We start from the raw sequence: 12,174 nt of genomic DNA, 5'->3' as shown, positions 1-12,174 counted from the left end.
ATAAATCTATTTGAATATGATGAAGCAACACTGTAAAACCTAGAAAAGTCCAAAGAAGGTCAATACATATGGAAGGCACTTTACATAGTATTGGTTGAACAGCTGATTGCTGATATTTTTTGCACCGCCATGTTGGGAGTCATCGCACAATAATTGACCTGAAATCAGTTCTTCTTTGCTGCGTTACAATAACCGTTGCTAAAAGCAGCCATAACTTGTGTTTTTGCGGTGCAGGTTTCTTTCTGGGAAGATGAGAACAAGTATATCTTTAAGAGAACTCATTCATTTTGGTGTTAAGATATTTGCAATGACTGCCATACGTGCTGCATTCCAGGCGATATCAGAAGTAGAATATTCTTCAATCAATCTTCTCTGGGCTACTTGACATTATGTTCAGGCCAGTTACAAACCTTAAAGCCAAAGTGAACACCTTGTGCGTCTCAGTGCCTTATCTAACTCTCCGTCTCCTGCAGATGACTGTAAAGATTCAACAGCGGACCTGATAAAGGTGGACTGGCTTTGTCTCTAAAGGAATCAAGGTCGTAGATTTACGAAATCTCAACCTACATTCCTCTTAGAAATGTGAGAAGGAACCATACTACATGGCTTCACACTACTCTAGCTTGATGTAGAATAACCTGATTCAGACACGCATGATATCTCTATTAATATTGCAGAGTCAAACATTGGGTTGGGTGGCATTACCTAGATCTCCAGAAAATGTTTCATCACAGCTCCAGTTTTCAATCACAGGAGGCAATCCCCATACCGGAGTCTGTATCAGAACAACTCTTATTTCATTTCAAGTAACACAAGGAATGCTGCTTCAAATAATGTGTGTGACTGGTAAATATCATTTTTGTCAACACTGTGTGACAGTGAAGATTTAGACCATATCTGCAAACACAAGCTGTGATTTCAAATCTGGCATTATATTTACCCAACATAGAGCAACAGACACTACAATGCCGCTGCTGTGTTCCGAGCTCATAGAGCCACATTGAGGAAGCATCTCTCATGTGTGTCTCTTCAACTCTCCTTGAAACTTCTTCACTGAAAACGCTGTATGTTTTCTGCTCTCTCCGCATGCCCACAGCTTTGTTTTTTCCTCACTGTGTCCTGACCTAATTACCATGTGAATCCTTGCTCAAGAAGGCCACTTTAAAAGTCCACAATCTCCCTCCGCTTCGCTTTGGCATGCCAGGCTCGGGGAGTGTGGAAAAGGGAGCAAATCAAGATCAACGGTCGGCAGAGCATGTCTCAGCTATTGCCACTCACTGCCTCGCAGCACTTCTCAGAGCATACTTCCTGGGCTTTTAAAGCAAGGAAATGCATATTTGTCAAGGCTGCTTTCAAGAAAGAGCAAGACGTGTTACAGTGCATATATAAACTGATATAAAGGTCCGTATACGTGCAAACATCTCAGAGTGCTTGACGTGCATGAAAAGCCAAACAGCTGAATGACAGACTAAAAGCAGAAACATCATGCAGCTGGAGCTGTCACTTTTAACTTCCTTTATCAAGAAAAAAAACTGCACTTTGCAATGAAAAAAAACGTCAACTCTTGGAGAACACTTTGTTTTTCCTTAAGATGCATTTTCTATGTTCATACGCCTTAAAATATGTGTAAGTGTAGCTGTATGACATGTGTTTCTCTGACCATTTTTACCTATCAGTTTATCTCTTTAGTTACACAAACATCAACACTCTCACAAGTGTTATGCTCAGACTGCATTGAAAATGGTATATTGTTTTTCTTTTTTCTTAGAGAAGTCATATCTAATGGAGGAGAGGACGGATCAAATTCTCGACACATTAAACTTTCATATCTGTTTGTCTCTGCTCACATGATGCCCGACGACATGAATAATCCACACGGCACAGTTTAAATATGAGTCATTAAAAATTTGATGAAGACACGGCTAGCTCATCCACTCCACACACACCTACCACATTTCTTAGTAAAAATTAAATATTTATGTAGACATCAGACGCCACAGAGATACAGTACTCTGCATAACAACCGAAAAAACTGTAACTACAAGGACATAAAGGAAAGAGGGATGAATGAAAAGTGAACATAGAGGTGGTCTTAAAGGAGTTTTGGGGTCCTCCATCTAGTTAATGTTTTGTTTCAGATCTCTGCTGCTCTGGTCCCTGCCCACCCTCCTCACCAGGACCTGTCAAGAGCCCTCATAAGTTCATCAAAGATGAAAACCTGTTTTCCATTTGAAAGGAGCGACCCAGGACACTAAAACAGCTCTTCATATTACAAAAGCCTTAATCATCCATAAGACAAGCATGTGGGCCTGACAAAAACCTGTATGAATATATGAATATCAATCAAAACGCAGGGGAGTGAGGGGTATGGGACTTTCACACGTGTTGATTAATGAACTAAATAAATACAAGAGTTGTGCCAAATGCTGTTTTGAATTCCAGATGGGAGAATGAAGTTGTTTGGATATTAAACTGGGCTGCATTAATCAGGATGGTGAGCAATAATGAGTCTACAGAGAGGGCTAAAACTGCAGACTACTCATATTACCATCAATAATTATAGTTATGAAATGATTCAGGGACAGCCATGTAAATAGTTTCTGTTTTGTTTTTTTTGTTGTTGCATATTTTGAACAGAACAAAAGTGCTCAGCTCCAACTCAAACTTGTTGTCATCCGACACGTCTCCCACAGCAGCCATGCTCGGCTGCATTTGAGAGCCGTTTGAGTGTTAATGAATAATACAGAGCCCTTCATTGATGCTGTTGAACCTCTGAGGCTCAATAAAAAGCTACAGATGAGAAAAGAGTGTAGCTCTAAAACAGCTTCTAAAAGCCCCCGCGGTGGTGGAAAATAGCTTTCAAGTGAATAAGTTGTTTGATTAATTAAGTCGAGTGAAAGTGATATTTTAAACCTTTAGCTTTTTTTAAACACCAGTTATGGAATAAATGTCTGTGGAAGCTGTTCTTGTTAAACCACTGGCAGATAAAAGCTTGTTCAGAAGTGCTTGACATTTTATCAACTGAGCAAATCACACAAGCAACAAGCACATCGGTCCCTGCTTGTTTCCATTTGTCCAAGCTTTAATAAGTGCAGCACAAGCTGGTCTGCAGAATACCTCTCTGAGTTCACTTGTGGAGGACACAGCACAAAGACAGTCCAGCTCCTGGTGCAGCAAACATCACCTGGTGAGGTGTTCACACAGCTGCACAAAACTGCTCAACACTGCCCTCTGTTGTTTTACAACAACACAACCCTTTCTCCTGATACAACAATGCATTTTTAAGAACAATCAACTTAAAAAGCATGCGAGAGGAAAATGTCCTATTTTCCACTTTACAAACTACATTTATTTTTCCAACACTCCGACTCTGAGAAGTTCTCTGCTAGACTCTTATCCTTCTTTTACAATTCAAAATAACACAGAAACTGGGTTGTCTGTCTGCATGTATCGCGGAGAAATTGAGAAGCAATTCATCCGAGTGACAAGCTCTTGAATAATGACTTTCTGAGCTGGTTTCAGCGTTCTCGTGCGGAATTAGTCCCACGAACATTTGCTGGGATTTGGAGAGAATAAAAGGATGTAGGACACTTGCACTCGGTGTGTGCGTAAAGGCTGCATATTCCGCGCGTAAAAGCCAATTTGCTAAATGGAATTGATCAGCAATGAGGTCATCGTTAGCAGCATTAAGTGTTTGTTTGTTTTTTTTAAATACAAGCAAAGTTGGTAAGGGTACATTTAGATGTTTAATCTTGCACGAGCTATTTGTGGGATAAACTAGTCAGCGATGTCTGAGTTGAGACAATTTGAAGAAAGAAAAATACAACATAAACGCACAGCACTGAGGGAATCGACTAACATTAATTGATCTCAGTGATAAAGAAGTTTCTCCTGAGGATTTTTTTTAAGTTGACATCTCGCCTGGATAGGCACCACAGAGCAGCGTGCAGAACAAAGTAAGTTTGAGACAGCGCTAATGTGGCAGGCACAGGCAGCTCCTGCAGCCCACAAATGCTCCTCTGATCCTGGGATGAAACGTGAGTGGAAAGTAAAACTGGCATGGCATAAAGGAGCTGCAAACTGCTCTGAATAACACATGCTATCAACGGGAAAATCGCCTCGCCTGAGGCAGACAAAAGTGGGCAAAAGCGCAGGAAAGTGTTACAATAAAATAAAGAAGACACATTGCACAAAACCCAGTCTGATGGAAGAATGGTCCACAGGAAAACGGAACCCACAGCTCAGCGTGGCTGAAGAAAGCACGAGTAGCCAATCCATTAGTGATGGAGGGTGATTTTCGTTAATTTATCAAGCTGAAGGAGGCTATAGTGTTGTTTTCCTCCGGTTTAAAAATACAGCACCCTAATCAGACTCGACCCACGTCCATTTCGCCTTTAACAACAAAGCCAAAGCCGGATTCAAGCTTGAAGCTGATGCACAACACATCTAAAAAGTGCTTTTGTTTCGTAATTTCATGTATTTTTTCCCAAGAAAAGATAGAAAAAAGTGATTTTTTTCATTACCTTCGAAGATGTTTTAATCCGAAAGTTGACAATAAAACCAGGCAGAGATGAGGAGAGAATCACACTCGCACTTTTAGCAGCAGATACAGAAAAGAAACGGGTTCTAGTGTTGTGTCCTGAGCCACTGTGCGCGTCCCTCTCCCAGCGACCTGCAGCCAACAACTGCGCTCTCCCTCTCCTTGAGCGTCGGACGATACCACCGGGCTGAGGAGGAGGGGGGACAGGGGGAGAGAGGGGGGGGGGGGTCGGTAAGCAAAGATGGGGCCGATTTGCAAGCGCAGTGGGAAAGAAGCATGGAAACCCTCCAGAGAGCTGGAAGAGTGTCGCAACAGCGGTTCCGAGCAGAGCGAAAGCAAGACAGTGTTTGAGAGTGAATCACAGCGTGGAGCTCAGAGACAGAGAGGCTTCTGGGAAAGGTTTGTCCCGCGCGTTGTTGTCTGGGACTCCACGGTATACCTGCTGCGGTGTGTGCGGGGTGCACACGGGTTACCTGGCAATTTATTTCCCTTGGGAAGCGAAGTGTTTTCCATGCTCTGCTGTTTTGATCAAAGAAGACAAAAGAACTCAAACAAGTGTGGCCACATATTGCCATGAGACCTAATTCAGTCCTCTCGCTTCTGTTCTACAGGCCTATTTGGTCAGACAGGTGTAGGGAAAATGGTACAAGCCAAACCCCATTAAAATATACTGCTTTTCCCAGTACAGGTGTTACTAGTATTTGCCCCCTGACTGCTCTGAGGAAGGAGGAATTAGAAATGTGTTAAGCAAATGGTAACAAACAATCCATGTAAACAAACCAAATAACTGCTAATTTACTGTTTTTATCATTCTGATGCAGCAAAAACAAACTAACAGGTTTACTTAATTCTTTTTGATTGACTAGTTTGATCCTACTCTGCTGTATTCACAATCAGTGATCATCATCATTTAGGCTGGTGTGTCAGAAAATGGACAAATAAACTGTAAAAAAAATAAAAAAGGCCTATACAACAAGCTCAAATCAGAAACTTGTTCTGTTTTCCTTTTTTGATAAGGTAAATTAGGTCATTGTTTTCTGTTGTATTCTATACTATTACATTTAATCTGTTATATTATGTCCTACGATATGTTCTAGTCTAGTAGGCTACCTATACCCTGTGGTAGAATTTATAGGGATGTTTAAATCATAAGCTTATTGGCTATCAATCTATGGCAGGGGTGGGCAACTGGCGGCCCTGGGGCCACATGCGGCCCCCATCAACCCTCAACGTGGCCCTCAGGTCAATTTTTACATATCAATTAATTGGAAACATGAAGAAAATGTGACAAAATCTGCCATGAAATCATGAAAACCAGAAATACGTCCATAATAATATTTGATCACTGGCATACGTTGAGTTAAATTTGAGACATAATTGATTTTTTTTTATAATTGATTCATAATTAATAGTTTTTGTATTCTACAATTTGGCCCTTTGGCAGGGAGAATTAATTGAATGTGGCCCTTGCCGTGACCAAAGTTGCCCATCTCTGATCTATGGGCATGTAAACAATACAAAAAAAACATTAATAGATAAAACAAGGTTAATTTGAATGAAGTTTTGAATTCCACGCTTTGTCTCTGCCTTTTTCTAATGTAAATATAAAGTTATCTTTATTCTTTTTTTTTAACATGGTGATTATTTTATATTTTTGTGTTTGTTTTTATTTTGAATAAGTAGCCTAGTTCTCTAAATTAGAATTAAATGATTAAGTCCAAGTACTGTATTAAATCTGTGGAGCACATCATACAGCTATAATCAAACCTTATTCTTGGAAGGAAGGGAAGTGGAATTGATAAAGAGCTAATTAAGAGCCATTCATTCACAAGCCAATTTACTAATTAGACTCGTGTGTAATTAATTGTCTTGCAGTACAACTGGCTGCGTTGTGCTGATAATAAAAAGCTCATGTTGACAATAGTAGGCTACTTACATTCAATGATATCCAAACAACATGACAGACTAGCTGTTTGGAGGGGGCAGGTACGACGCCTCCCGCTGAACATTCCTCAAAACTACATTACCCAAGGAGCCTTGCGCCGTGCCCGAGAATCCGTGGAAAACCCGATTGCGCCTGCGTATCCAGACGTGGCAACGGCATCATGGCCTCTCGGAACCGATACGGGAGTCGGATGAGAGAGGCGACAATGTTCATGCTGGTGTTGCTGGTGAGTCAAAACGAACCTCTCCTGTGTGCTTTGTGAACTGTTCCGGTGTTTTCTGTGTCATTCCCGGAGGCTGTTTGTGGACGTTTAAAGGAACTCTTGGGAGAAACAGAATTTTGAAATCGCTCCTCGCCGCGTCTCGTCTGTAGCCTGTCCGCCGTGCAGGAGGTAAAGTTGACAGCCCCTTGACTAAACTTGGGGCTCAGATGTGACTAGCTGGTTTGAATGTGGGGTGGACTGCGGTTACTGTTGCGCAGGTAAAAGCTCAGCATTTGTCTCGTATGTGTGCCTGCACAGAGCGGGGTTTCTTTCCGATGGTCGGCTGTGTAACACGGGGTGACTCCCCTGTGTTTGAGCTTTTAACATTACCGGAGAAATGAGCAAAAATCAGAACCGTTAAGGTGACGTATTTCTCCACAGCCAGCCAGCCAGCCCCCCCCCCCCCCCCCCCCCCCCCCCCCCCCCACACACACACACACACACACACACACACACACACACACACCTTATGTAGCTTCTGCTGTTTTACTTCAAATCTTACGTTATGGCGGGTTTATTGTTTTTTTTAACCGCAGCAGGACTCAGCTGTTCAGTCACTGGAGTTTGTAAAGGGAATTGAAAGTTCAAAACTGACTTTCACAATGTTGTACATTCACAGGTGGGTGTGAGCTAGCAGCTTAACAGTAACTATGCAGTGTATCTCAGAGGTGCCCTTTGGAAGTAGTACAGAATCCTTTCAGGTCACATGACAGTCAGAACTGAACTGGTTATGCAGCATTAAAACTAATATTCAATGAATGGAAGTTGTTTTGTTTTGGAAGTGTAGGCCTGCAGTGAACTGTTACATTAATTACAATTACCCAACCGGTAATTAAACATGTTTAGTCCTAAAATGCCTCCTCATTTTTGCACGCTAAAACCCCCCTGGTATTCAATTAACACAGCAAATGAATGATAATACTGCTTTAAATGTGACTGAAAGTAGGCTGCTGTTTAGGTCTTTTGTATATGTTCCTAACACAGATCCACGAATGTAACCATTCCTGGAGCTCTCCATCATATCTTAAGCTTCTTTCAGGAAGTGTTTTTTTAATTTCACTTAAGCTCTTGTATGTTTGTAGTGCACAGACACTGAGTTTTCAGTTCTTAGGTCAGGGATGGGCAACTTTGGTCACAGCAAGGGCCACATTCATTTAATTCTCACTGCCAGAGGGCCAAATTAAACGATTACTGTCTCAAATTTAACTCGACATATACCAGTGATCAGATATTATTATGGACATATTTCTGGTTTTCATGATTTCATGGCAGATTTCATCATGTTTTCTTCATGTTTCCAATTAATTGATGTGTAAAAAAATTAACCTGAGGGCCACATTTAAGGTTGATGGGGGCCGCCAGTTGCCCACCCCTGTCTTAGGTCAAACTAGCTTGAAATATTTCTTGCAGTATCCTCTCTTCATGACGGTTAGTCACCCTGTTCAGTTTTTGTTGAGTATTTTACATGGGTTTGATAATCTTCATGAAGAATTTGGAGGATGTAGTTCAATATCTTCTTGTCCACCTCCGTTTAAATCAACAAGGACAGACTGAATAACAGAAAGACCTCTCCATGTGGACTAGTAACATTCAACAGTGGCATAAACTACATCCTCTTTAAAGCAGTTTCAACAAAAACAACTTACCATGAAGGTAGAGTTGTTTCAAGACTGTACATTTCTTCACAAGTTCAGCAGAGTGTAGTTGGCGTTGTGTTTAAGCAAACCAATTTTCCATTCATTCATGGTTTCCATTCATTTCAGCATGGTGTGAAAATCAGTAAGCGGAGAATTAAATACATATCTTGACGTAATCTTTCCTACTGAGCCTCCTATATTAATTATTTTTTGTCAAACATTTACTCTTTGTGTTGAGGTAACACAGTGCAATAATTTGTTCATGCTGTCTGGAGAGAAATTAGCTAACCTGGAAATATAAGAAGAATATATCAGAAAATGTCAAAAATGCAAGTCAACTGCAAATATATTGAAGATTCATGGCATGGAAACTAACACGAGTGCACTCCTTTAAAGTCTTTAATCTTCTAATAATTCATGGCATCCATATTGAAGAGCAAAGTGTATCATGTATCACACTTCTGTGTTTAATGCTGATCCAGACCGTTTCCTGCTTCGCTTCCTGTATGGCGGCATACCTTTGCAAACATGGGTGGAACTTGGTTGTGTTTACACTGTAAGTAGATTGCTCTCTGTGTGCATTTGTAAGGTGGCACTATTTGATATGTTGGCAATGTGCCATAGCAAACAGGACCTGAAATGAAATGGTGACTATGACATTAAAGTGCTGACTCGTATGTTTTTACATCCACAAGATCACAACTGATGTGCGCATATGTCTACATACTCCAGTGTTAGGATATCAATACTTACCTTGATTGCGTTAATACTCGTTTGTTCATGAAGTCCAAGATTGGAGTCTCCAACTGCCTCCTTGCCGGCCTTGTCTGCATGTTAAGTGTAATTGTTCTGCTGCAGGATAATCAAATAGGAGGATGTTTAAATAGCCTATAGCTGTCAGCTTGTTATGGAGAGAAACACCCTCAAGTTAAAGGTTGAAGTTGGCAGCTCTCTTTATTGTCGACTGAAATTGGGTCACACCTAGATAACGCAGTTGGCGATCCATTTACTCTTGCATATACGCTTCATCCGGCCCCAAACTGGCCTCTGCGTTTCATGTATGCGCCACAGTTTCCACACCAGGCGTCGACTCGGAAGTCAAACAGCATACACATGCATAGAAGAACAGAAGAAGGTATTTTGGCAATTGCTAGAGCGAGAACCAGGCAATCTTGGATGGACACAATTTATGTTGTGTCAGCTGAAGTAATGCAACATAACAACAATAAAACATTGATTTACATGGGTTGTTTAATATGTGACATTAATGGGTCAACTGGGAGGAGGTCCAGTAGGAATTAGCTGAAAGGAGGCATATCGCCACCTACCAGCAGAATCTGACATACTTGCATCAATAAATTGATTTTCACCCGTTGCATTTGTTCTGATACAAGGACAGCTGCAGTCCAATTAAATGGCCTAATGGAGCTACAGTATAACCGTAGCTCAACTCGACTCTGCACGTAAACACACTGAATGTTTTCCTGCATTAGAGTCTTGATTGTTTATCAAACTCTCAGCTGTCACCAGAAAGACACAGTTCCTCCACATCGTCCATTGTTTCCCGATAATGGAGACCTTGTGGAGCTTTATCCCTAACATGATGGCAACATGTTGAATTACATAAGTCTGTAAGACAGACTACATTTTTGGCATGCTGCCAAGTGCCAGCCTCGATATAAGCCAAAGAAAGTGGATGAGGGAGGAAAAAACAACGGTAGATAAACGGATGTTGCAATTCAATAATTTTCTGCGGCTTTAATTATGATATATCATTATTTCCACAATCCTGTGACGGATTTTGTCCTTATCACCAACCACTAGTCTGTGTGGGTTATATGAAGGTGATTCCACAAGGGGAGGGGATAAACCCACTGCAGCACTTTGTTAGAGGGCAGCTGTCTGGACGGTCGAGTCCTGCCTGTCAAAACAATTTAATCCAAACTCCCTTCAAATGCACACGCACACAAAATGAACTCTTTGATTCCACTGCCCGTGGCTGGCAAACTCAAATTGTCTCCCTGTCAATTATAAAATGTGTTTGTTTTTTCAGGCCAAAATAATCAATACTCTATGAGAGCCTACATGTTTTCTGTGACATTTTGTTTACAGATTCAAGGAATAAGCAAGGTTAGCTCTGATGGGGGGAGGGGGGAGGGGGGGGGGGTAGTCCTTATTGATTTGTCCCCTATAAAACAGATTTTAGTGGCATTTGGTGCTCAGCAGGAATTTCAGGCCATGTGCACAAAAATACTGCAATAAAATAGGCCACTAGTTAACTGCTTGTTTTAAGAATAGACTGCTAGAGAAAATGCATCTAACTCCATATCTGTGTCTATTTAAAGGAGATGAAAAAACAATAATGACATCATCAATGGGAATTGTTGACCATATATTTTATGTGATACATTTATCAATAATAACCTTTACAGCTCTGGGCAATAACACTTTTTACAAGACTAATAGCTATTGTAAAAAAAACACACTACACAAGATTACGTGCGTCAGTAGATGCATTACATTACAATAAATAACTGATCTACTTTCCCTATTGTCCTACACTAGATCCATCTAAAACCCCCAGTGGCAGATAGCTGACGCTTGTTAACATTTTACAAGACCAGAGTATTATACACGTGCCTTTAACTCTGAGCTGCTGAGCCCATAGAAATACAGTAATCAGACCAATGTCAACACTCAGGATTAACATGAAGCTGTAGACTGAAACATAGAAAGCCATCCATCCAAATGAATTTTAGAAATACATCTACATATCAAGTTGCATTTGATATTTAGATAAGACTTCATTATCTTTGCACAGAAGGATTTTTGTTTGCCCCAACTGTTCAAACAAAAGAAGTTGATCCATGACTGCAATTCAAATTTCAAACCAGTAAACTCCTGCTTAAAGAAACAAGTGAACAACACTATGTGTCTATATACTGTATGCCATCTTCCACAATGTAATGTGAGCATATTAGTAGACATATCCTCTTCTTCCATCACCTATAGCTGAAATGTTAAACTTGCTAAAGCTGCTAATTCATTGCTTGTCTGCTCATTGGATTGCCGAGATGCCTCTAAACCAGCCTTGTGTGTCTGTTATTGGATGTTGTGTCACTTCCTTTAAAATTGTCCGGTCGACACACACCTGACTGGCTCATTAGTCAGACGAAAACTCAAGTGCTTGACTAACACTGCTTTGATTTGTGCTGATTCGGTAATGCTGCTGGAAGTGGATGCCATTCATTAAGCAGATTTGTCACAGCAGATGGAGGGTGTGGGTTGCAAGCAGGGGCTGGGCACCCACAGCGCTGTTAGCGCCACATTTATTTACAGCAACACGATTGGACGTAACCTTTATGGCACATAAGGAAGGGGGGAAGTACAGTATATGGCTGTAATGGATTTTCTCTAAGCAATGAGTCGTGCAGTCAGAAAAAGGCCAGTTCAACAGAGCCTTCACATGCATGCTGCTCAGTGGTGTAATAGATGGTTAACAAAATTCAAGTAGTTTTCAGGTATCAGAATGGATTTTTTTTAGAGGTCACATCAAAGGCCAGTTGGCATTTAGACAGTTCACATAATGAGGGGTGGGGGAAAATCGCTAAATGTAAAAATCGAGATTCTTTTCTTCTGATATTTTGAATAACTCCGTAGAATGAGTTTTGAGTACCATTAGCCCAAAGCGTGAGATGACTGACTGGTGCGTTAGTTAACTCTTGCCTGCATTTGCTATTCGTACTTGTATCTTGGCTGGATGATAATACTGGTTTGGTAATATTATTTG

At 40.9% G+C, this 12,174-nt stretch overlaps 2 protein-coding genes across 8 annotated transcripts in view; one reads left to right on the top strand and one right to left on the bottom strand.

The window, feature by feature from the left end:
* The window catches only part of sema5ba (sema domain, seven thrombospondin repeats (type 1 and type 1-like), transmembrane domain (TM) and short cytoplasmic domain, (semaphorin) 5Ba), a 184,093-nt gene extending 179,339 nt beyond the window's left edge, over positions 1-4,754 (bottom strand). For 4 of the 7 annotated variants that reach the window (XM_061053107.1, XM_061053108.1, XM_061053105.1 and 1 more), the window contains exon 1: positions 4,524-4,741. The gene's annotated coding sequence lies outside the window, so the exon portion shown is untranslated. Of the gene's footprint in view, positions 1-4,523 lie in introns of all 7 variants that reach the window. The other 3 variants (XM_061053111.1, XM_061053109.1, XM_061053110.1) reach the window with 3 other exon arrangements.
* A 1,839-nt stretch (positions 4,755-6,593) lies between these two features.
* Positions 6,594-12,174, top strand: part of pdia5 (protein disulfide isomerase family A, member 5) — a 60,765-nt gene continuing 55,184 nt past the window's right edge. Inside the window, exon 1 of the mRNA XM_061053097.1 lies at positions 6,594-6,711. Within this exon, the coding sequence (XP_060909080.1) occupies positions 6,646-6,711 (66 nt within the window). The 5' untranslated portion in view covers positions 6,594-6,645. The remainder of the gene's footprint in view (positions 6,712-12,174) is intronic.

This window comes from Labrus mixtus, chromosome 13 (assembly GCF_963584025.1).
Source record: "Labrus mixtus chromosome 13, fLabMix1.1, whole genome shotgun sequence".
Taxonomy (NCBI): domain Eukaryota; kingdom Metazoa; phylum Chordata; class Actinopteri; order Labriformes; family Labridae; genus Labrus; species Labrus mixtus.
The sequence above is the reverse complement of the archived record's forward strand: the minus strand, read 5'-3'. Positions and strand labels throughout refer to the sequence as shown.